Here is a 25,356-nt window from a genome sequence, read left to right on the forward strand (position 1 = left end):
CCTCGTGCATTAGGAGATGCTATCAATTGTTACTGCTGGATCATGGTTTCATTAATCTTGTGGCTCCTCCTGACATCTGATCTTAAGAAGGTTGTATCACAGTTACCATCATTTCGCAATCATGCTTGGTAAATATAGTTCCAACTTAACCAGTGCCATTTTCTCCCTTCAAAGAAAGGGTGCCAGCTTGTTTGTCTATTCTGTTAATATAAGATACCTAGGTTTGATCTTGCTCTTGCTCCAACGTCTAGCCAGGTTTAACCTGTCCAATTACTCAGGAAAAAAGAGAGAAAAAAAGAAATCTAAGAGAGAAACAAAGAAGGCAATAGACTGCAATTCAGTGGGTTGACGTGGTCTGCCGGGTGGTTGTAAATATTTGAACATTTATCATCAAGACAAACATCGACGATGTTTACGCAGCAACAATATTTATTTCAATAACTATTTATCAAACATACATGTATTCGCCTCCCCGAACAGCATTCGCTGCACCCTTCCTTTCTTCCTCTGCCTCTCTTTCTCTCTCTTTCCAGCTCTCATATGCATGGTCATCTGTCCTCATTTCATGTCTGCATATTGGACAGGAGTTGTGCTCATCCTGCAGGTCAGTAAAAGAGAAAGCTAAGATAAAAATGATCACAGGAAATCATTTGATAGTATTTTCCAGTACTTGAATTTACTAATGACAATAACAAAGAAAGTGCTGTATCACCAGCCATGGTTTCAGACACGGGGGATGGAAGAGATGCTTGCAAGGTAGCTCCTGCAATTTGTCATCTTTAACAAAGTTCTCCTGGCAAACAGCACAGTGTGTTTCTCTGCCCAACCTAGCAATGACTTCCTCAGTTACATTAATAACTGGCAGATTTGCAACAACTTCTTTTGAGGCTGGTGGCGGTCGCTGCGCCCCAGCACCAATTTCCTGGAAACATGAGAAGGATGTGTAGGTTTTAATGATCGCCTTCAGAAATGAAATTAAATCTAAATTAGGCACATCAACTACTGCTAAAATCTATATATTTTCCCGTGATTTAACATGTTTGTCCGGCTGAATTTGTGAACACATAAGAGACCTAGACTAATGACATTTGTTTAGGATATGAATTCCCCAACTCTAGAATTTTCTTCTCTCTTGAAAGACCTAGAAATTAAGTTGTAATCATCCAAAGAGGATACTTTACCAATACACTGTAAGCATTCTATACCCTAACCTTAGTCTTACAAGAAATTACATATAACTAAAAGAAACATGTGGTGTTTCCATGAAATTAAAATGCATGCTCATACCTGCAATGAAGCTTCAATAACATTATCCAGGTCCAGAAAGCCACCGATTTCTTGCATATTGTTAATTAGTTCTCGAACAGATTCAGGAACGTCAGTCACTCTAGCATTTTCAGTTGCATCATTGTTTTCCTCCTGACCTCGAGAAGATTCAGGAATAGAAGTCCAATCTTGTGCTACAGCTAGAGTTGTTAGTAGATTCTGTGCCACAAGCCATGCAGGAGGTGCAGGTTCAGGCTCAACAGTCAAGTGCCCTTCAAAAAGATACCTAGAATCTGAAGAAAGCAAAAAAAAAAAGGAAAAAAAAATGTAAGAAATTATCTATGCATCAAAAAAATGAAGCACAAATAATTAGCATTTAAAATAGGTATTCAAAGCCTTAGCTTCCCCAAAAATGCTGCCTAACCAGGAAACTAGTTATGAAAATCTGCAAAATTTCAGCAGCTAAGTTGTCCGGTGAAACTTAAAACTTTGACAAGTTGAAATGTGTCTATATTATGGGATAATGTAAGTTCTATTAAGAACCAACATGCAAGTTGCATTGTCAAATCTCTTCCGCACCTATAGTTACAACTTTGGTACTAATTCAACCAATACATATGCATAGATGCATCCTCTCCAGCTTTCTTATTCCAATCGCCCTAAACTTTCTGCAGGGGGATCATATACGCCCTGCACTCTGCGTCATCTTTTTCTACATTCTGACTAGTATAACTCTACAACTTATATCACTGAATTTCATGATTTCTTTGCAAACCACTAACACAACTCCAGCTTTCCTATTCCAATTGCCCTGAACTTTCTGCAGGGGGATCATATACGCCCTGCACTCTGCATCATCTTTTTCTATATTCTGACTAGCATAACTCTACAGCTCATATCAAAATGAGCTTCCTAAGTTCTTTGCAAACCACTCACCAAAATCAGTCATTTCCCTACTTCAGTTGCAGAATAGGCTATTATGACATCAGCTTAAATGCGGGAACTGAATATCATCCACAGAATTCTACATAAAGAATGGGCAGGTTGACCTTGGACATGAAAACTCTATAAAAAGAATGAGCAGGAAACACATGTCAAATGCCTGGTATAACATTAGCCAAATTATCAAATTTGCACAAGATCATCAGCTTATTCACAATAAGACAATCTGTTCTTTTATATGGAAGCAGTACCTGTTGGTCCTCTGTTTGACACTGGAATCTCAGACTCCATTTCATGTAGATGCTCACGAGCTCTAGCAATGCATTTCTTCATATGCTCCTTTTCTGAGGACTCAGTAACCAGGCCCTCTGCTTCTTCAAAGAGCCTTAAGCCAGCAAGCCAGAAGCCAGTCGCCGTATATCTAGTCTGAAGAACAGTTGCAACACGGCAAATAGTAGAATAAATCTGAATAAAAAAAAAAAATAGACAAAGTAAGTACATAGTGTATAAGCTAACAGTTAGACCGGTATAAAATTTACAGAATAATTTCATTCAAATAAAATAAACTTAAAAGTTAATAAAATTACATAGGAATTATCAAAAAGAGAAGAGTCAGGCAAAGTTCAAAAGTATCTAAGAAAGACATTGTTAACTAAAAAATTCAAGCCAAATATTACAAAGAGAGGCCACCTATTCTTAAGTTGCAAAAGATTCACGAATATAAGTAAAGAACACAGAAATCCTTACTGTTACAACAAAGCTAGACCAACTCCAGAGGACAACCTGGAGGAATTTTTTTCCTTTTACACAGTTAAGTAGCAATGGGAATTACCAGTAGAAAACAGACATTCATTAACATAGGCAAGTCCAATATCAAAAACATAAGGCCAATTCAAAATTTCTTTCCAAATTTTCTCCTGCAAAGACATTCAAATGAAAAGCAAAAAGAGAGGTGTAATTTGCAATATTCATTTTAAAAAAGTATTGTAATGAGGAGACAGAAGTAATGAACAGCAATCTACTAGTCAAAATAAGACCTTCATCTGGCTGACTGGCTCAGGTTCCTGTTCTGCAAAATTAACTCATTCTACCCAAAAAAAATCTTATTCTCTAACTGCCCATTTAAGCCACTTATAAATGCAGCACAACATAATTGGCAAACTTGTCAAATATCAGTTCTTCTTGGAAAGTTACTTTAATAATCTCATTCAACAAGTGCTAATCACTAGTCCTCATTTCCCCAGAGAAAATAAGGTTATTAATGATCATCAGGTATGAGGTAACTGCAAAAGGTCTCTCCAGGTCTTCAGAGGTAAGAGAAAAACTCTTCCCTCCTCATCCCAGAAATCACAAGCCACATATCAGGGTTATCCATAGTTGGACATGGGACAAGAGTGTCAAGTGCCCAGGAGTCTTGGAGAATCCGACACAGCAACCTAAAAGAACTTCAACATGTGAACACAGCTATACAATTTATGACCTTGGTTTTATCTGGCTATGCAAGTCTAAGTGATACACTACCCTATATTTTCAAATCCTTGATACCGACCAAATTACATCAAACTACATTCTATGACAAGTATTCCCCCACTCCCCAATCCTCCTTTTTAAACAAAGATAAGTATCCCATTTTATTATTGTTCCTCCAAACCCATTTGTCAAAAAAACAATATTTGCAATCATATCCTCAGATACCAACTCCTTACTATCCTTGAACCTTGGCATGGCAACAAACAATATCCCAATTGACAAAGTGAATCCCTCAATTTCTACTAGGTCCCATGCCACCCATCAACAATAAAAGCACATGCAAATTACTCAAGCTTAGCCAAAAAAGAAATGATTTGAAAACTTAATTGTCATGCATTTGGCTAATAAAAGTGATTTTTCATCTAGAGAATGAAATATAATCTTTTAGTTTATCAATCTCCTATGGATCCATATAACACTCATGTCTCAATCATGTAGATTTTCAAACTTTAATGGAAGGCTAAAATACAAGTCATCATCTTTTATGCATTAAAGAGATTAACACAGCGATCGCTGAACTGATCCAAGCCAAGCAGTTTATCTCATACAGAACTAAAACGACACCAAGTCGGGTCAGTTCAACAAAGCAAGTGGTTTGGTATTTCAAGAGCCTTTGAGGGCTCTCTCTCTCTCTCTCTCCCCCTCGGACGCTCGCCCGCTCCTTCCTCTTTGATGCCATGATGCCATCAGCCAGTAAATTTCTCTCTCTCTCTCTCTCTCTCTCTCTCTCTCTCTCTCTCTCTCTCTCTATGCCGAATGCTTGGTTGCTCCCCTTTCTTTAATGTTGCAATGTCGTGGCCGATAAGCATCCCCCTCTCTTTCTCTCTATCAAATACTAGCTTGCTCCCCCCTCTTCAATGCTACGATGCCATCGACCGATAAGCCTCCCTCCTCTCTCTCTCTCTCTCTGTCAGATGCTCGCTTGCTCCCCCCTCTTTGCCACCACAATGCCATTGTCTGGCAAGCCTCCCATCTCTCTCCCCCTTCCTCCCTCTCCCTCCCTCCTTCCCTCTCTCTCTTCCTTCCTCTCCCTTCCCATGGTTCAGTATGCCCGACTCAGTACAGTACACCAAGATCATATCGAACTAATCGCCGGCCAATACGAGCCCCGGAACCAGTCCGGATTAACATCTGTTGTCGGTCCATCATCATACATCTCAGTCAAGGTACTCTTGCTAATTTTTGCTTATAGAACCAACACCCACTCAAAAAAATTAGAAGGATACAATAATCAACAAGCTTTTGGAATAACTAGATAAAAGAATAGATTGCTACCTGCATATAAATATGGGAAACAAAGTGTGGCACATCTAAAAAGTTCATCCCATTTCCCAAGAAAGCATAATCTTTTGAAAACTTCCATAACCACTAGAGTCCGCTACCTCCCATAAATCCAGTTACTCCAAATAAAGCATTGACAACAATTACTCAATAAAAGAATGTTGCCTATGGTACAGTTCTTCGCAACCTAAACCAAAGCTCTCTAAATACATCCTTTCAAGGAAAATTATCCATCTTCCAATTTGAGTTCCCATATGCTTCCTCAATGTTTTCACCCATAAAGGTCACCCTCCCTTTACTCCAGAAGTTGTATATCCATGAATCTATAAGATATATCTTGTTTTTTTATAAAATAAATTGTCTAGAAATTTACTTTTAATAAAAAGTCAACATTGTTAACTGTAACATATGTTATTAAAGAGAAAGAAAGTAAATATTTATATTCCATTTATACTATCATTGGGATCTAATATTAATTACTTTTGGGATCATACCATTAGTCCTTCTATAAGGTGCTTGTATGTGGGGAGGATCCTAACAATCCTCCTTATTTTGGATTTGGTGGTCATCCTCCACCTGCATAAGTTTCTATTTGTTGGATGATGGCCATCATTGCAATACACTACAACTTGCATAATATTTTATCTCTAATATTTATTTGTCATCAATTTCAGTTCGAGATTGTTGGGTTTGTTTGGAGTCACCTTATTGCTCATGCGCTTTCGCAGGCTTTTTATAAAATATACATTACGCTTTTTATTTGGCTCACCTGAGACTGAATATGGTAGCATAGGAAAGAAGTGGCAGATATTACTAAGGATGGCGAAAGGAAGAAAAAAGAAAAGACATCAAATCACATGGGTCTTAAAGGAGGTAGCATTTTTTTTCTTTAAATATTTGAATTATATAGGACAGTCAACGGAAATCTCATTATATAAATTTAGATATAAAATCTCTTTGCTTGGTTGGAGAATCAACAAAGAATACAAGCCCAAAGGGTAATATGTGGGAGCATGATGGTTTGATATTATTAGTGACATCTACTTCTATTGATTTGAGAGGCAAAACTTTTTCTTAACAAAAGTTAGTTATCTATCACAAATGTAGCTGTAGAAAAAAGATAACCAGAATGCCCTCACTTGGATGAGGAATTGAAAAGCAAGCTAGCAACTTGCTCTATATTCTCAAGAATACTAGCTCTATATTCTCAAGAATATAGATAACGACAAAGGTGGTACAGTTTTCCCTACGTTGTACTTTAAGCTTTCCAATAGAATACCAAATATTATGATAAAAAGCATGTTGGAGGAACAACCACCAGGTTGGATTTGCCCTAATTTTCATTCTTCTCCATCAGTTTTGCCATGTATGAAACAAAAAACATCAAAAAAAATATTAATGATAGAAAAATTGAATCCATGAACAACATCTGTCAAATACTAAAGAAACCAAAAGTTCCAATAAAAGAGGGAAACTTCTAAGAATATACTTCCAAACAAACATAAAAGATGCATAATTTTAATCAATTTCGATAATTCCTTCAAAAAAAACCCTTCAAAACTGTTTCTTTGGAATTCGAGCAATCACACGAGTATATAGCCAAAGCAATTTATGATGTATGACCCATAAAATCTGCAATAAATCAAAAAAAATCGGCACAAGCACAACCACGGCGCAGATACATGAATTCAAATTTCTGAAAACGTGCTTATAAATTAGGGACCTGGGAACGATAATTTGGAGTAGAAACTAGAAGAAAGAACGGAGTTTTGGGAGGAAAGGCATGAAAAGCTACCGATTTGCGAAGGGATGGAGAGGAAGACGAGTATCGATCCCGGAGGAGAGATGAGATCGAGGAGACGGCCTCCTCGAAAGACTGCTTCTTCCCCAATTTCTTCTGCAGCGCTTGCAATTCCTCCATTACGAGCTCCACCGAAGCCATTTCGATCGATATTATTGGAAACTCTAACCCTAGATCTGAAAGCCGAGCGCGGACTCTCCCTCCTCTCCTCAGCGGGTTAAAAACCTCGGCTTTCTTGAGAGAGGGGAAAGCCGACAGGCGAAATGCGACGGCTGAGGCGAGGAGGAGATCGCGGCAATTTCTAACTCGCACGGAGGAGGTTTGCTGTCCGGTCAGGAACAGGGGACAGCCAATTCCATACGCTAGTGTCATCACGTGAGACTCACGTGAGAGGTATAAAATTTGCTGCTTTAATTTTAAACGGAAAAAAGGCTCTAATCACGTTTGCTTTCCCTACCCTTGGCATAGGAGTGAAAGCAGACGGGTAACATTCATTCAGATCTATTTTTATACGATACAGATAGAAATTGAGCATTCAACTAATATCTATATCCATATCTATTTTTCACAAATATTGATATAGATATAAATATATAACTATCTGATCCATATTCGAATATCCGATTTTATTTATAACTCTATTTAATTTTATATAGCACTTATAAATTTTTTTTAAAAAAATATGACCATATTAATATATTATTAATTTGATTTATCATTTACTTAGTAATAACTTTATTTTTTTATCATAATTTTAATTATCCAACTCCATACTTTTAATATCCAATTTGTATTTACACATGATTCATATCCATTTTCGTATCTGTATTCACCAAATAAAATAAAAATAGATGGATATACTAGTATCTGATCCATATCCATTCCAATTTCAAATTTTCAACCCCACCTTTATACGGCCAGAAGCTTAAACTTTTGGATAGACCAAGCCTAGCTCACATGATATTAGAAACAAACAAACAATGCCCTACAAAATAAAACCCTTGCTTCTCGCCAAAGAGACAAGAAGTTATACCATCTGAATATTTGATAGTATAAAAATTTAGAAATTGAAACTAGTTATGGTTGCCGCTATATTTAGGCCTCCATCCCAGCTTCCTTCCGGTGTTCACGGACTCTTCCTCTTCTCTCTTCATGGGGGGCAAAAGGTGACGGCAGTTTGTTCCGATCCGAATGAATTAGTTCAGAAAATGCTAATAGAATATAGAAGTTAGATGTCAAAAAATTACACTGCTGATGTGTAATTTTTTCAATCTAAATTTATTGGCAGGGTGACCCTGGATATGTATATAGTCTGTCTATGAGCAGCAGCAAGGAGCAGACCAATAGCAAGGTTATATAGCTTTATAGGTGTCGCATTTTGTATGAGATTCTAGGTTACGTTGCCACTAGATCATTTATTTTTGTCCTTCACCTGCGGATTAGCTCAGTGATGCACCCTCTCGCTGCAAAATGGGAGACCAGGGTTGAGTCTCTAAAAGGCTTGGACCCGCCCTAATCTAAAATTTTCATGAAGTAAAAAATCTTGGTCCCACACTCAGGTGCCTAGAAAAATTGTATTGGAGTAACTTTGGCCTCCTCCATCTTTTTTTAATAAAAAAATATCCTATTTATAGCGAGGTTTAAATTGCACTTGAATTTATTTTGTTGCTAAAACGGGTGATTCATACCTGATGAGTACGAATGCACCCAATAAAATCAGAGAACAGAATATCTTGGAGCGCTCCAGATAGCTCCCCATCTCCAGCCCACAAAGAACTACCAGCATGGTTGGCCATATAGGCGGCCACCCAATCCACAGCCCCATTAGTTTCACGAAATATATGCTTGGTGTGAAAAACTTCTCTATCCTTCGTCATGGCTCAGATGTCTTGAAGTAGAGGGTGGTCACCGCTGGCACCCCTCGAACCCTCCCGGATCCAGCTGATGACCGTAGCCGAGTCATCCTCCAGGATGACTGAGCAGGCTCGCAACCGTAGTTGGGCATGTCGAAAGCCTGAGTAAGGTTTAAATATTTCGATCTATTTTTGAGGTATATTTTATTTATTCATGTTTTATTAGGTTGGATTCAACTATACCAAAACCATCTTTAATTTAGCCGAACTTCAGATTTTAATTTTTACATAGTGGCAAAGTTTGACGAAAATCTAAACTAGACATTAGATGGACCGGGTAGGTGGACCTTACTTGGTTTGTAAAGATAAGAGTTATATATTTTGGATCATAAAAAAAGGCAGTGAGCGCGGAGGATGGTTGAGATAAGAGATGGAAGGAAAACAATAGACTGTACATTAAGCACCGAGAGGCAGAACGAACTGTTCTAGTTGAGTTCAGTTCAGTCAGTCACCAAGTTCTGTTTTAATTGTTCACTTGAGCTGCCTTAAACTCCCATATAAAATACCACCGTTTCGGTACTGAATCCCATACCGACGCCACGCTATTACTATATCAGTACGGTACAATACAAAACCCGTTCGGCATACTAAAAATTGGTACAACCTCCATATCATATATCGGTATCAAACCAATATAATACATCCTGTACCTTTCGGTTGGATATGGTACAATGTATCATGATGTCATATATACCATCTTAAAACCATCCCAAACAATTTATCTCCCAAATTCATTTAACCCATACCAATAAAATTATTTATTTACTTTACATACAAATACATGCATAAATATACATGTATATGTATGGTATACAAAATATCAGTCCACACATCCACATGTATGCTGAATAAGCCTATACATCAGTTACCAAAGGACATCCAAACAGCCTGCTGATCAAAAACAGAAGTCTTAGGAGCAAACAAATTAGAAATAAAGGATAGAAAAGTCAAATTCAGTTAGCTCTCATTCCTTTGGTTTCGACTCTCTTTGGTTGCCGATCGGTTTCTAAGGCTCTTCTCGTTTAACACCAGGCCCGTTGCAGCCATTGGCTCCATCTTCTGGACAGATCACCCCATGGTTCATATCAGCTTTCCTTCTGTCAGGTGGAATGGAACAGGAGGAGGAGCCCTGCTGATTAGATATTGCAGTGGCAAGAGCAATTGGCATGAGGCAGAGGCCTTTGTTCTGAAGGTACTGCATTGCCGTAGTGACGTCGGATTCCATCAGCTTCGCAACTTCTTGCTCAAAGGCTAAGGTATCCTGCGACTCAGATAAATCTGCTCCCTGCCCAACTGATGATGATGATGTTGATAGGAGCAGACTGCCAGAGCCCTGTATTGAAATTAACAGTTTTAAATTACATAGCATTTTCTCATCAAGGACTATAGTTTTCCTGAGAAAACAAAGAATGAGATGTTACAAAATGTTTCAGTGTGGGCAAAATGACTTTGCTCAAATGTAACAAATTGCCTAAAGAAAAGCCTAAAGACAAGGAGCAAAGCCAACAAATTGCACATAGAAAGTTCGAAAATGCTCCCTCTCAGACTAGGTTGCATATACTCTCTCAGAACATTGTTTCAAATTTTTCACCAATTTCAGCAACCTATTTAGCTCTGCTTGTAATAATTCGAGTTTTAAGAATGATTACAACTCCTCAGCATACATCCTTAATGAAGAGTGAATGCATACACACAATAAATTAAGGTCACAGAAAACTTAAAAAGAAAAAGTAAGGCGCAAACCCAGTCCATACTGCAGTAAGATAACAATTTATACGAGAGAATTTAGTAGAATGGTCATTAATTAGAAATCAAAGTGACAGACATAATGAGGCCTTACTCCATTGATTTTATGGAAATAGCCTGATTCCCCAGAACAAAAGGCAACATCAGACCGAATAAGGACAAGCAACTAAGCATGTGATGCTCTAATAGGACAACAGACATTTAAAATGAAAGGGAAATGATTTGGCACCTCAGATTGAGAATCTGTGAGTAGGGGGACCACTGCTCCAGCTGCACCCAAGCGACTCATGCTTAAAACCTCCAGTTCAAACATCAGAAAGAATGTTAGATATAGAGCAGAATAAAGTTATCTGTAATGGTTTGAAGTGTAGTTTGGAAGCAAACCTTGACCTGCAGCTGAAGGAATTTGACATAGTCAATGATTTCATCCAGCATTGATGCTTTATCTGTCTGCAAACCGAAAGTGGAAAATTCAGTCATGAGCAGGTGCTGGCAAGGTCAGAATAAAGAGTTGCTATTTATTCTCCTCGAATTAAGGAATCAAATATAAAGTCGAATCTATAGAGGACCCTATTTCACAGCAAAGGAATAAAATCAAGCTTAAAGCTTCTATGGCTGCATAACCAATTATGATAGTGAACAAAATGCAAAGAGCACCCTCTCATAGAAAATTGAGACAGAAAACTGCATAACTGATCATAAGAGTCCAGAGTAAGACTGCAACATCTTCACTTAAGTGATAAATTAACAACTGTGACAATTCTATAAAAAGCACAAGCATCTGAAAATTCTAGACTACTTGTAACAGCATCACCAAAGACCCTACAAAATCTTGTAACAGAAATTCACTTTTATTTCTCCTCACTACTCCCCTAAGTCCCTTCGGCCACAGGACTGGCCGAACAAGGAGTAAGAAGAACTAATAAATCTTTCGCCCGACGTCCTTCTAGACGCCGTGCCACCCCTCTAATCTGAGGCCTGTCAACATTTCCCCCATCTGCAGAGACCATCATTAGACCCTTCTCCCCTCCTGGAGCCACAGCATGCAGCCACCACCTCCGACTGCTCCACCTCTATTTCCTCTCTATCCTATGCACCTATTCCTCTTCCACCGGAGATCACTCCGGAAAGGATCGAGAGTGGTGGCCTTCCAAACGGTGAGCTCTTTAGGTATGGATGGTATTGGACGAGAGCGCTACTGTCAATGGTGTTGAGGCTTGAATTACACTCTCTCTGGTAGGCTCTGGGCATGCCAATGCCCACATACGAATAGCATTGGGTTCATATGGCTTTGGGTCTATGACTCTTTGTAAGGCTTATGGTTTATGTGCCATGCTTCAAGACCATTGGATGCTTTTATAGACCATATATTTAATGATGCATTTAATAGAAAGGTTCCAGATGCATCTGCAAATTCACCAATGTGCAGCTATCAGAAAGTGAGTTGTTAAGACATTAAAGTGGGGGTGATTGATTAAGCATAATTGACATCTGGTCCTTACTTTGACAAGCTATTTGTTGCTTAATCTTGGTTGACTGAATTTAACTCCCACCCTTGATTTTAATGAAAATATTGTTTAGTCATACTCTTTCAGTTCATTTGGATCCAACCTGGACCAGAATTTTTGAGTTAGGACCGGGTTATACATAGACCCGACCCGATCCGACCCGACCCGTTGGGTCAGAAATTTTAGCAATGGACCCGACCCGACCTGACCCGATCTTCTATTGGATTGGGTCTATGTCCAACATTAGGACCCAAACAAGGAACCAGGTTGGGTCGGGATCACTCATAAGCCAATCCAACCCGACCCATTTGCACCCCTATGACCAACCTCATATTTGTATGTATACATACTATAGTATTACATTATATATGTCTAGAATATTATGTATGCTTGTTTCTATATTTGATCATACAATATATAAGTATTTTTATACTATATTAACATACCATGATGGTTTTGCAGGAAAAAAATCCATTTTATTATATTTTTTGCAGAAACGATCCGTTTAGGACTTCACGAGACCATCATGTTTCTAATCTCCAAAGATTGACTTGTTCTTTTTGCAACATACGAAGGTAAAGTAGATTTTTCTTGTAAAACTTTTCAATTTATAAGCTTGCGTTTACAAGTAAGATGCAGTTATAATAAACACAGGGTGCAAAGTAAGGATTTTACATCGCTTGCCAAATTCAGCTAACAGAGTTGAAAAATGAAAATCTATACTGTTGGATTACTTTATAATATCAAAAATATCTACAAACACAAAAAAAACATAGGTTTTGCAGACTTCTTGCTTATAAGCTATCACTAAGACCCATAGCCTTGAACCTTACACAAACCCATAAACCTACAGGTCAAGCATGGTTACAGTTAGACCCATAAACTTTCTAGGTCCTGGTCTAGCTCTAGTGGATGTGCACCCATCCAGACCCAAGGTAAGGAACTAATTTTTACAAATCCGAACTAATCCAAGCCAAGACTTGATAGTTTACCAAGTGTAAAATGTACATTTTTTTCTCATTCCCTTAATTTCTCTTATAGAAATTATCAATTATGCTCAAAGACATGTCAATTATCTTGAGATGTGAAGAGAATTGAGCTTTCTAAATAACAGTACCCAATTGGTACCCAGATTCAAACCTGATGTATACACAACCCAAACCCCCTGCTGAGTAGGATATAGGTATTAACATACCTAGACTTGATATTTCCTTTTCCTCTTTTTTTTTTAAAAAAAAAAAATAACCCAATGGGTCTTATGTGTTTTCTCTTACCTAGACCCAATTCCCACCAGATTCTTGGATGGGAATGGTACATATAAGTTATGTAGATATAAGATAACAGGCATAAACCCCCTTATCCCTAATCTTATCCTCCAACGAAACTAGGCCTAAGTAGTGTTGTCAAAACTGGTGCCTAGGTGCTAGGCGCTTAGAGAGACCACACCAATACAGTTCATTTGATTATTTTTATGTATGATTTAAAATATGAGGTTAATTACATTATTTTTGAACAAAATTGGAAAAATATATTCTGGCCTTTGGGTAATTGGATGGTTGCTGAAAGACTATTAGGATGGCTTCTGAACAAGGAGGCAACTCTAGGGTCAAGTGACTGGGCAGGTGAGATGAGGGAAATGATAAGTACACGTGTTATTTTCACTCCTATTCATTTAAAATAAGTTTATTTCAGTCATAAGAGTTGGAATAATGTAAAGAAAGTAGAAAATTACAAAAAAAAGCTAATCTATTTCAACAAACTAATGCCTAGGTAGTCACTTCCTAGTTGCTCTGGCCTCTCCAAGTGCCTAGCAAGCTGCCCAGACAACTAGGCGCCACTTTGACAACAATAGTCACACCACTAGCAAACAAATTCCATGACTGGAACAAAACAGAACAGAACAAGTTTGTGTTTCTTGCTGTAGTAGGAGCATAACAGTAAAAATTGGAAAACAATTTTGTCAAGGAACAAGCAAAGTCCATAACGGACAGGACAACACTTTTGGAGGTACGCACTAGAATTGTTAAATAACAAGAAGAGTTCTTTAAATTACACCTGATCAGATAGTTGAACCCAAAAGAAATGCAATGGTTATCATCATTGTATCTTCCTCCATTTTCCTTTATTAACAACTGCTAGTTATTCATCTGGTTTTGCGTTCCCATGGTTCTAGGCTTTCAAGTCTTCAAGCAACCTGCCAGGCATTATCTAAATCAGTACTAATACCTCAACTTCCCCAAGTTAATATCTATTTAGTTTACTTCTAAGTTATTAATCCAATTTCAATTTGCTGTCAAATTTCAGCAGAACGACAACTTCTATTCCCTTCTTATAAAAATTTCTAAAACATTGACAAAAGGTGTAGTCTCTTAAGCTTTGGATCAGGCCCTAACTTGCACAGTAGTTTCTTTACCTTAAACATTAGATGTAAAAGACAACTTCCAGAAAACCATGATTTCAGTTCTGCATGATATTCCTCAATGTCAGCAGTATATTCATCTAACAAAAGCATGCTCAGATACAAGCTTAGAACAGATCTCTTGTGATAAAAAAAAAACGCTTAGCTTGACACAGGCACCCAAATAAGTGGTAAACATAGTATACATTAGTTCATAAATTGGATTCTCAAACAGAAGATCATCCAAGCACTAAAAGTTAAGAAAATCCCATTGCATTGCCGATGAGACGTGTGGTTCCCATTTTATTCAAGTTGCCAAAAGTTCTTTTAATCGAAGATGGTTATCACTCAGTTTATGCGCTACATAGATATTCCATCCTTAAATTATGACCAATTCCAAACAAAGATATCTTACCAAATCAACTATATGAGTCATTATTTTGGAAGGGTCGAAAGAAGATGCCCCTAAATAAAATGGAAAAAATAAAGGTTAAAGTATACCTTATTTGAATTTGGCACGAGCCCCTGCAGATTCTTCATTCTTTCAGCGATTTTCTCTCTCCGAAGCTGCATTTTGTGGTTAACTTTCAAATTATATTGTATTTCTTTTTTCATGAAAAAATATAAAACAACTGATAAAGCAACAATTCATATTCAGGTAACCAACAGAAACAACTAAAGAAAGGAAACCTTATTAAAACAAACTTCATAAGGGCATCCATGCAGCCAGGCTTGGCGTAAGACGTGATAATAGAATTATGAACTAACCCGTTCTGCGATACTATGAGGATCAGTGGCCTGTCCACGACGTGCTCTCACACGTGGCTTGACAGCTCCATTGCAACCACCACCAGCATTAGCTGGAGCTGATTGTGATTGAGTATTAGAAGAATGATTCACGTGATGCTTGCCAGTGTTCGCTTGAGTAGATGGTGGCAACTATATATGGCAACAAAAGGAGCACTCTCATCAAATAAAAAAGCAAAATTAGGGGTAAATATAGAGTAAACATAAAAGATAACCAAGTAAACTACCTGTTGACAAATCTGTACTCCTGCTGTTTTAGTTGGTGACATTTGTGGTGGAGAAGCCAATGAGGGCAAACAAAGGTTGTGCAACCCATTTTGCTCCTGCAAGTGTGGGCATCTTAACTTTGAATGACTTGCCGGGATAGCTAAAAACAGGTGTTAAATAAGTATGTAGTACCTGTTGCTGCAAACCAACACTAGGCAATTTTATCTGTTGTCCAGCACTGAAAGAAGACAAATTAGGGTTGTGCGGCTCATTATGTTCCTGCAAGTGAAATTTGAATATAAAAGGGTTAGAATGGTAATCATCAGTAAGAGGAGACAAGTATATTAGGATATGCATATGCAACTTTTACATGAAGAGATGCTCCAGGCAAATCCTCCAGCTGTGCAAATTTGCCATTCTCAACGCATGTTTCCCTCAACATAACATTATCACTTTCCAGCCCTTGGAAACCAAATGCTTGTAGTCTCCCCTGTCCCATTAAAGAAGAAACACCTGTGTATGATGAAGGCCACATTGCAGGAAGTGAAGAAATTGAATGAGCATCTCCAAGTGACTGCTGGAAGGTAGATAATTCGCAGCCATTGCTCTCAATTGAACTGCCCATGGTCAGTGTGCTATGAGGAAGTGTTACAGAGCATGATGGATTCAATTCCGAGCCAAACGTTCCTGCTGTTGAATTACTCTCTATAACACCCTGTAGTGAGAAATTACTTTCCTGCGTTGCATTGTCTTGGAGGGATGACTCTGAGTTTTGTCTATGTACCTTATGCAGAGATAATTTCTCACCAGGAAATATGTCCTTATCAATGGCATACTTTAGATTTCCATCAAGGAACATGGAAGAGGTGCTATCATGGCTATGCAGATTTAATTCATCCGTACATGCATTCCCTATAATACGATTTGAAGGTATCACACTTATGGGTGGGTTCTTTTCATCTCCTCCATATGCTTCCATTGAACCAGCAACTAAGCTAGTTGTCTGAGATACAGCAGTGCCAATCCAAGATGACCTTGCAGAGGTATTTGCATCTGGCCATGTCAACGGTGAAAGGAAGGGATCAATAAAATCATCCATTTCAGTTTCTTGAAGACCTCCACTGCCTCAGTCTAAGAAGAGCGAGAATACTAATTCTGGCAATAGACAACAAAATCCTTCAGATATGATTGTTTCACCCAAAAGTTTCATTACTAAACAGAAGCCACTGTCTGCCCAATCCTATATATGAGAATTCAGCATGGCAGAAGTGATTTTATGCACAGGGAATGAATAATAGATACCAAATCTTTTCATCACCTATTTCCTGAACACCCCATATTCAGGAATAGTGAGAAATGCAAGCAGCTTCTTCTCCTAGTCTCTTGACTCCTACATAACATCATAACGTATAACTGTTATGGCCATATAATTAATAACACCAGTTGCAGCAATTGCCATTTCACCAAACAACCCTCAATTAATAACACCTAGGAAAAATACTCTATAAAACTTGATGTCATAAATTCATAATTAAACAAAATGGATTGTAGATGGAATGGGAAAGATAAAAAGAGAACATAGAATCATAACTCAAAGCAATCCACAGCACAATACTATTCTACACCATCCAGCATCAAAATCCACCAACAATATAGGGCACTTGGCAAGAACCCTCCTCACATGGTTTAAAATACTGGTTTCCGTACCCATACTGGTAGGGGGCAGTAGGGTCCGGTATAGTGAACCATGCTTCCTTGTCAGTGGAGGTGAGAATGTAATTAGATGAGACGTATTCATGATCAAAAATATTAAAGTAATCATCATATGCAAGTAACCAACTACCATGAAAGTCCTTGGTTCTTCATGTAGCATAAGAATCTCCTTCTTTCAGAATATCCCATCAAATTCAATTTCAAATTTGCAATGGGACCATGACTGAACGCTCCAATCTCAATTCATGGGACCAAGAAAGGCCTTTGGAATGTATAGGCATCCGAGCGCCATCAGACACCCAAACACCAAAAAGACCTGGATTTTCAAGCAAATATCCATCATGGTTCAGCTTAAGTATGCTAACTTGCATTGATACTAGTTACTAGTTAATAATTCAGAGTGATCAACATCTTCAACCCACCGCAACTTCCAAAATATTCAGCAGCCATAGTTGACAATTGAAATGCCCAAATCTTGAGAGAAATTTTATATTCTTTTGGGGTCCAAGAGCTGGTATAAGACTAAAGAAAGTTGCTAGAGTATATTACTTATGCCACTTATGTTAGGAATACACCCACATACTGATTGCCAAACCAACCTGAAATGGGCAGTTCGGGCTTCCAAAATAAGACAAAAGGTGAATTGGTCTATATTGGTCCAAACTGGCCGAGTCGATAGGTTATGCTCAACATCGGACAATATTGGCCCACTTCGCTTGGGCCGAACTGGCCACACTTATAAATCCCCTCAATCTCGACCCCTAATTCCCGATCTCTCTCATTTTTCTCCTCACCTTTCTCTCTTGCTCTCTCTTTGATCTCTCAGGACTACTGCTGCCAAGCACTCTTGACCGCCGCCACCGACCACCTCACCTTCCCCCTCCCTCTCTCCCACCTCAACCTCCTGCTCCTCACCCAAGACATCTTCCACGCGAAATCCTCTGAGACCCCTGAACCCTTCTTCGGCATACTCTATTGCCTTCTCCACGAACCTAGCACCTTTGCCGCCAACTTCATCTCTAGAGTTGCCTCCCCATCAGCCCCCAACAGTTGCCATCTAGAGGTGCTCGATGCCTCCCTCTCTTCCCCCTTCTCACTCTAGATTTGGGTGTACCAACACCTAACTAGTATGGCATCGTCTATCATGTGTCAGTATATAATGGTAACAACACCATGCTTGTACGGTAAAATACCCTATCTATCAACCCACTACCTGATCGGCACATGTCAAGCTACCGGTACTAACCTTGCCACATATTTTTTTATAGTACTGCTACTTGTGTATCTACAGTGACACAATAAATGCTCCCATTACGTAATCTGAAAGTTAGTTTAGTCAAGCAACAAAGTAACTAAAAAAATCTAAGTATTTGCATGAAATCTAACTAAGAAAACAATTTCACTTTTTAGTTGGTCATTGAACTTGAGAAAGACTCAAAGTCACATCAACCTACCCGACACACAAGCCTCCACACCATGCATGTGGTGTCTAAACACTCTCAAATTCATTACATCTATATGCTCGGAAATCTTTAAGCACATTTGAGGAAGTTGAACCTAAGACCATCTTCAAAGAGAGAAGGGTGCCCACATCTCGGGTCATGCTCAGGTTAGTAACAGAGTCATGTCATTTTTTTATAAATGAGCAATTCTAACAGTAAACAATATCAGCTTAAGTAACTTATCATATTTCTTTCAATTGCATGAAGATGACTTTGCAAGGAACTAGCATTACATATCACATTTGACTAGTAAATAACCAGGAAAAAAAAGGTTTAGAACTTCTTTTTATCTCAGCTAGAAAATTTCATTATTGCACTCAACATCATGGAGCCAGTAAATCAAGTAGATCCTTTGGAAGAAGAATGATAGTCCAACATAAGACTCACCTGCTCAGGTGAAAATACACAAACTTCGCAAACAACTTACTTTGCAATCATGATGCATATAGAATTTTGAATTTTCAAAAAAAAAATTCCAACCACAATATACTAAGAAGTGTAATATTGGAGCTTTCACATGTTCAATCTCTGCTTTACAAGACACTACTTGGTAGATATCAAGTAAGATAATTCTGGTGTCAGACATTAATCAGCACTATGAAACCATTCTATACGGCAGAATACTATTGTTGAATAAATCTTCTAGAAGAAGCAATAATTTTGCTTCAGCATTTCATAACTCATAGGCTCTTTGGGTTAAATAACCATCGAGTTCCAAAGCAAATGCCTCACATATTCCTCTAATTTTAGCCTAGGTCTCAGATATGACTATGTCAAACAACAAAATGTCAAAACCACAAATCATTAATCTCGTAATATAATGTTTCATTATCTTGTTTCTTTTATAATAGCAACCAGAGTATGGCTAGTCCATAGGCATCCTACTCTATGATTCAGCAAGGTATACAGACTGCAGCAGGAAGGAGTATCATACTGGACTATTGAGTTGTACGGACTGTATGCTCCACACATAATCAATGCATTGTTTCCAATAAGCTCAGAATAACGACATGATACCTCAAATTGAGTGATCCCCCATACAGTATAATTAAGAGGAACTAGAGTGAAAACACTATTAAAAGCTGAGTCGACAATTTAATTTAGAGTTTTCTTGCTGTTTTTTAAATAAAAATGATGACTTTAAAGTTTTGTCAATTCAGATCAATATCTATTGCCCAAAAAACATGCATAAAGAAATTGTAGAATTGAACCAAGGTTGTGTAGGTATAAAGTCATAAAAGAGTTTGTCTAATTTTCTTTGCCAAAGTCTTAAAACCTAATAATAAACTTGAATGGAACAGACTGAATTTTTGATAGGTAGTCAGCACATGATTGATCAACAATTCCATAAACAATTATAACTTGTATCAGAGAATTGATTATTACAATCTTTTCAGATAAAAGAAATGATAAAAAAGTAAATCAATTATTATAATTTAGGTTTTGATCACTTTAATCAAGTTTTGTCACGTTCTTTGCATATTTATGCAAGGTAATTCTTCAAGAAAAAACCATTATCGCTGTAAATAAATTCACTCTAAAAATACGAACTTAATGATACAGTAAATCCATTTATATATATTTCTGATGACAAGAGAGCTGTTATTACATTCTCTTCAGCCAAGTAAATGGACATCTAGCTTCACGAAATGTTATGTGTTCAAACAGATATTTACATAAAGAATCTGATGAAACCGATAAGTGCCCAGGCAGCACATAACTTTGATTCGTGTTGAAATAAATTCCAGATCTTGGCAATATGAAAACTTTTCTTTTGTGACAATCAAGACAGTGGAAGTACCAAGATAATCGAGAGAAGAAACGACCGAAATAGCCTCCACAGAGGAGCTAACTCATTCAAAGTCAGTCCGTAAACTGTACATAATTCGTACTCCCATGAACTTATACTAAACCAACTTTTCCTAATCTATAAGAGGACCACGAACTAGCCTATAATAAACCTAGGAGTCTGACTTACATAGTGTTACTTAAGTCTCTTAATCAACCTAAAACTCCAATAAATCAAAATTATAAACTAATCGAACAAACATGACCAAAGACTTCCAAATTATGGTAATCTCTGTACCTTTATTGGACCATACACAAGAGAGCTATCAAAATATCATCAAAGTACATTCCTATTCAGTTTAAGGCTTTCCTAATCCAATCTAGGCCAAAACATGACCTTTAAGATGATAGTCCTACTCATATTAGGACTGAGAAACCTGCTAGAAATATAATCACAAAGACAACAAGATTTAAAGAAAACAGAAAATAGAAGCCTGAGAATTGAAAATAAATTCAGGCATCTAAATCCTTAAATTTGACAATATCCGGTACATTCCTTCTACCTCTGTGGTTTGTGAGCACTAAGAGTCTAAGACATAGCAAGTTCAAGTGTAAGATTTAGCTAAGGTTTGCAATCTAGGACCATACCACCTGGTACGGGACCTACCATACCATACAGTAGGGTACCAAGACATGGTACACCCCTATATCAAGTGACGGTACCGAGTTATGTACCATACTGACACTGGGATGTACCAGTTGGGCAAGGGTAGAGGGTCCGATACCAAGATTACAAACCTTAGGTTTAGCACTAGGAGCACTAGAGATGCAAGAACACAAAAAGTGATATTTGCCGCGTCACTGATGGCAGACACTAGGAGCTATGTCAATGTCTGCATCACTGTATACCTGGCTAATTAAAATGTCATAGGAGATAATATAGACATCAGATGTTTGCAATTGCTCTGTTGCGTGAAAGCAGGGAGATTTTTGAGAGAGATGACAGCACAAGTGCAATGCACAAAGCATCTTATTTCAAATTATTTCTGCTTCAAGACAGAATGATCATAAAAACATGAAAACTTGCAGAATATTTCGAAATATTGTACATTACTGCAAAAAAGAGAACTACTGGCCCAACTTCAGAAGATGATCTAAACAAGGGGGATCCAGATGGCTGAGATGGAACATCCTTTTTGTATATTTCCCTTTCTTTCTTTCCAAGGCATCTCCAGGATGTATTTTAATTTATGCTTTCTTAGTGATAGAAACATCCAATTTTAACATTTTTGCATTAAATTGTGTCGACGGACTAATATAATTGGCTTTTATGCCTGAACTTGATTTAAGGTTTTAGGGCCATTTACTTTCATATCCACTCATCCCTGGAAAGCAATCTAAATTAATTCATGCTAGACCAGGAAAGAATTTCAGTGTGGTGCTTGTAATGCATTTGCTTATAGGTAACTGTATCTTTTTGCTCATATGCAAGCTAGATTTTAGCTTGGTAGTGCATGATATGCCATGCCTCTGCCAAAAGCCAACCTCTCTTGAGAATAAAGAGTAAGGTCTCACTTTACTCTTGTTCCGGACTTCTGATGGTTGGATACACAAGAGAAAGAGCCAGAAATGCCTACTCTTTGTTCTTAAGTGGACTAAGGAGACCATGAATTATGAGGTACAAGCACCACGCAGTGGAAAGTAATCTTATCATTTCATTCCTTGTTTTCATGCCATTAAACCTTGAAAATTGCATAAATACAACTCCCTACTGCTCCTCCAGATTCATTACAGTGAACCAACTTTAGAATTTCACCAACTTTTAGTCGTTGGCATAAAAAAACCAAGAAACCTGAGACACAGGAGAACCAAGAAACATATTATTTCACATGTTCTCATTACTCATACTATAATTTTCCACTGAGCACCAAGTTTAAGTCACAAGAAAGCACAAAACTATGTGATTTGCCAAATAATTGCTTGAAAGGAGATTTTAATTATTTTTTTAAAAAAAAAAAGGCCACAAACTAAAACACATAAACACCTCAACAACATAGGTCGCCCGCAAACACAGACTGCTCGAACAATTCAAAAAACGAGAAGCAAAAAATCCAAAAATTGGGGGTAAACGAATCTTTACCCACGGCAGAGGACCAAAAACGAACAGCTAAATCCAAAAAAATAAAGCAGGAGGAGGACGAATAAATTCACAAATTAGAAGCCTAGGGATCAGAAATTCACACGCAAACACCAGCCGCTTGGGAATCAGAGCAGAGCAAATCGCCAATTATATGATTCCATCGAGAGAATTCGAGAAATCTAACCCTAATTTGATCGAAATATGGGAATTGGGAGTGGACGGATATACTTACCGAAAGAAAGCCAAGAGAGTAAGCTTGGGAGCAAAAGACAAAGAGGAGTTGGAGAAAATGAGAGGAGAGAATAGAAGAAAGAGAAATCAGTTCCAGCTTTCCTTCGCCTTGGGTTTTTAAGTGTGAACGGGGGGAACAGTCATGGTGTGAGTCTTGTACAACCTGGAATGGTTTTGTATAACCGCATCCGATTTTGGCACCAAGTTGAGGCCCTACTTTGATAGACTTTGGAACCTTTTTGTTTATGGTGTGGTCACCCCAGGTAGGGCTAAAATGTTGACTTCTTTTCCACATATCGACAAGAGACAGATACTATTTGATACTGTATCAAAGTGAACACAATTTGGGTTGCTCTACTTTAAAAATAATAATAATAATTGCGACTTCTATTTTGTCACAGTATCATCAGAAGATATTGCAATTTGTTTTATTTTTAAATTGAAATCAATATAAATTTACAATAATTTGTGTCAAAATTTTATATGATGGTATAGTTGCCTAAATTTTTACGTTAATTTTGGATAAATTAGCTCAATAAAACAAGGTAGACTATAAGATTAGAAATTTACTATATAATTCTGTCCAAGGTGACCGAATGACAGAAAATATTTACTAGTGTTTAAATCTATTTTTTTTACTCTCTAATATCAAAATGTTTTAGTATATAGTAAAATTTATGGTATCCAGCAACAAAATATGATCATAGATCATGATAAATTAATACTTATCAATTTGTAAAGAAGGTACCATAATATCAGGATAAAACTAGTATTAAATTATACGAAACTAAAACTAATTCATAATTTTAATCAAATACTCAAAAAATAGGGTAGACCAAATTTTTTTAAAATATATATATTAATTTTTGGCTCCATTATCCTCAATGGAGGAGAGGTAACCTCACTAGGGTGGCCAAAAGTAAGTACTTTAATACAAGGATTAGCTCATGATTTGATTGGCGGAACTAATAAAACATTATTCCAGCAATGTACAACACTCACACGAAAGGTAAGCCATAATTTATTACTTCTATTTGTTTATTCCCTTCCCCGGCGTTTGTCCATCCCAAAAGAGATTATATTCTGACACGTGGCTTCCTCCCGCTGGCCACAAGTGTCCGGTTTCTGTTCTCGGGTTTGATGGGAAGCTGTTCCCCACGCGGCTTGAAAAGCGGTCGCCGGAAAAGTCCCCACGCTTTTTAAAGTGGACAGGCTCGAACCTTCTCTAAATGACCAAACTGCCCTGGAGTTCGTTACTCCACTTTGACTAAACTACCCCCGAGTCTCATATTTTTCACAGAAGTCGAGAATTTAATCATGGGCAATTTCGTAAATTAAGTTCCCCGGATTTCGCGGCGCTGTTTCGCCGATATCGGCGGGGGATCGGCGCGGCGTTGAGACTTCGTCGTAACTTGGGATAATCGAGCGGTTTTGGGATAATATTGGGATGAGATTTGTCTAAAATAAAGAATTTTAGATTATTATAACAAACCCTGCGGAAATTATTATTTGCCTCAAAAATAATATTTTAATTTTTAAAATTAAAACAATAAATATTATAACCGAGGGGTTCAATTCGGTCGAAAGAATTAACACGACGACCACTAAAAGTATCCAAATACCATATTTTATTTTTTAATAATTCATATTTGTAGCAATAAATTTATATTTATAGCATAAATCTCGATTTTATCCACTTTATATATGGTGGACTTTTAATAGAAAAGCTCGGTCTATTTCAAAAAAGATATATTTACGGTCTTTCATAGTGTAGGAAGAAAACTTTCTTTTTTTTAAGGCAGGTTCGATCAGAAGAGGCAAAATAGATATGCTGCTTTCTATTAGTCCCAAATCGAATATAAATTATTTTAAAAAAATTATACAATAAAACTAATATTTTATTATTTATTTTATAATATTTACAATACTAATAATATATAAGAAAGGTAATTATCTTTTTCCTCATCATTATATATAATATAACTGGAGAGGAGATTATATTTTTTGTTTGCAAAAATAAATAAAATAATTTATAGGACGTTGAGGGCCACCGCGTGCTTGGGAGGGGGGTAATATGGTAAATATGTTACAGGATGTTTTGTTGAGGCCGGATTAGGCGGAGTAGTTTCGCGATTAGAGTTTGAAAAACGTGGATAAAGATGCGCGGGCGACGAGGTTAGGGTTTGGAATGGCAAGTAGAGGTGGGACCCACGTGAGACGTATGCATGTAGGGGAAAAGAGAAACTGGTGTGAACCACGAGTTTGGAACCTCTTTAGCGATAAAAATTGAGAGGGTCCAGAAAATAAGCAAGACAGAAAATATATTGCAGTTGGATCCCACCATCATATACTTATTCTTTTGTTCCTGATCGATACGTGGATAGCGATGGACCAAATAAAATCTCCCTATTTATGTGCTAATAACGATTTACTTAGAGGGTGGATTATGTAGAGTATAGATAGTAATATATCTTAGACTTGCCATCTCTAAAATTTCATCCCTAAAATCTTGCGTGATAGCTCAGTTTGCCGAATGGTGACGACAAATGGTTAGCAAAATACGAATAATAATTGATCGGTTAC

General features: G+C 37.5%; 2 protein-coding genes across 10 annotated transcripts; both read right to left on the minus strand.

The window, feature by feature from the left end:
• Window positions 1-303: 303 nt before the first annotated feature.
• On the minus strand, window positions 304-7,109 carry AIP2 (RING/U-box superfamily protein). The gene is made up of 5 exons (XM_008799142.6): window positions 6,815-7,109; window positions 2,460-2,673; window positions 1,288-1,559; window positions 713-922; window positions 304-598 (listed from the first exon to the last, which is right to left on the minus strand). The coding sequence occupies exons 1-5, from the start codon at window positions 6,959-6,961 to the stop codon at window positions 449-451; spliced, it is 993 nt and encodes a 330-aa protein (XP_008797364.1). The 5' UTR covers window positions 6,962-7,109; the 3' UTR covers window positions 304-448.
• Window positions 7,110-9,463: 2,354 nt separating this feature from the next.
• On the minus strand, window positions 9,464-22,922 carry LOC103712583 (uncharacterized). Of its 9 annotated transcripts, XM_088721319.1 has the most exons (11): window positions 22,775-22,868; window positions 17,243-17,428; window positions 16,702-16,789; window positions 15,770-16,554; window positions 15,592-15,678; window positions 15,420-15,515; window positions 15,154-15,324; window positions 14,887-14,952; window positions 10,864-10,929; window positions 10,709-10,777; window positions 9,464-10,066 (listed from the first exon to the last, which is right to left on the minus strand). In XM_088721319.1, exons 4-11 carry the CDS (start codon window positions 16,496-16,498, stop codon window positions 9,740-9,742), a joined length of 1,611 nt encoding a protein of 536 aa, XP_088577445.1. In that variant the 5' UTR covers window positions 16,499-16,554; window positions 16,702-16,789; window positions 17,243-17,428; window positions 22,775-22,868; the 3' UTR covers window positions 9,464-9,739. The 9 variants fall into 9 exon arrangements, with proteins under 9 accessions (XP_088577445.1, XP_008797368.1, XP_008797369.1 ...); XM_008799146.5 differs by lacking the exon at window positions 17,243-17,428 and having other exon boundaries at window positions 22,775-22,922; XM_008799147.5 differs by lacking the exon at window positions 17,243-17,428 and having other exon boundaries at window positions 16,718-16,789; window positions 22,775-22,905.
• Window positions 22,923-25,356: the final 2,434 nt, after the last annotated feature.

Source organism: Phoenix dactylifera, chromosome 5 (assembly GCF_051530095.1).
Source record: "Phoenix dactylifera cultivar Ajwa chromosome 5, Ajwa_hap1_PhDact_Kaust_v1.1, whole genome shotgun sequence".
NCBI classification, from domain to species: domain Eukaryota; kingdom Viridiplantae; phylum Streptophyta; class Magnoliopsida; order Arecales; family Arecaceae; genus Phoenix; species Phoenix dactylifera.

What these genes read in the sequence shown, in the direction of transcription:
- LOC103712583 (XM_008799146.5), bottom strand. Translation starts at nt 16,498, where the DNA reads ATGGATGATTTTATTGATCCCTTCCTTTCACCGTTGACATGGCCAGAT. An exon ending in TCGTGCCAAATTCAAATAAG is followed by an intron (nt 10,930 to 14,886) that starts GTATACTTTAAC and finishes TTCGGTTTGCAG; the next exon opens with ACAGATAAAGCATCAATGCT. An exon ending in TCCTTCAGCTGCAGGTCAAG is followed by an intron (nt 10,778 to 10,863) that starts GTTTGCTTCCAA and finishes TTTGAACTGGAG; the next exon opens with GTTTTAAGCATGAGTCGCTT.
- AIP2 (XM_008799142.6), bottom strand. Translation starts at nt 6,961, where the DNA reads ATGGCTTCGGTGGAGCTCGTAATGGAGGAATTGCAAGCGCTGCAGAAG. An exon ending in CTCCATCCCTTCGCAAATCG is followed by an intron (nt 2,674 to 6,814) that starts GTAGCTTTTCAT and finishes TTTTTTATTCAG; the next exon opens with ATTTATTCTACTATTTGCCG. An exon ending in CGTGTCTGAAACCATGGCTG is followed by an intron (nt 599 to 712) that starts GTGATACAGCAC and finishes ACTGACCTGCAG; the next exon opens with GATGAGCACAACTCCTGTCC.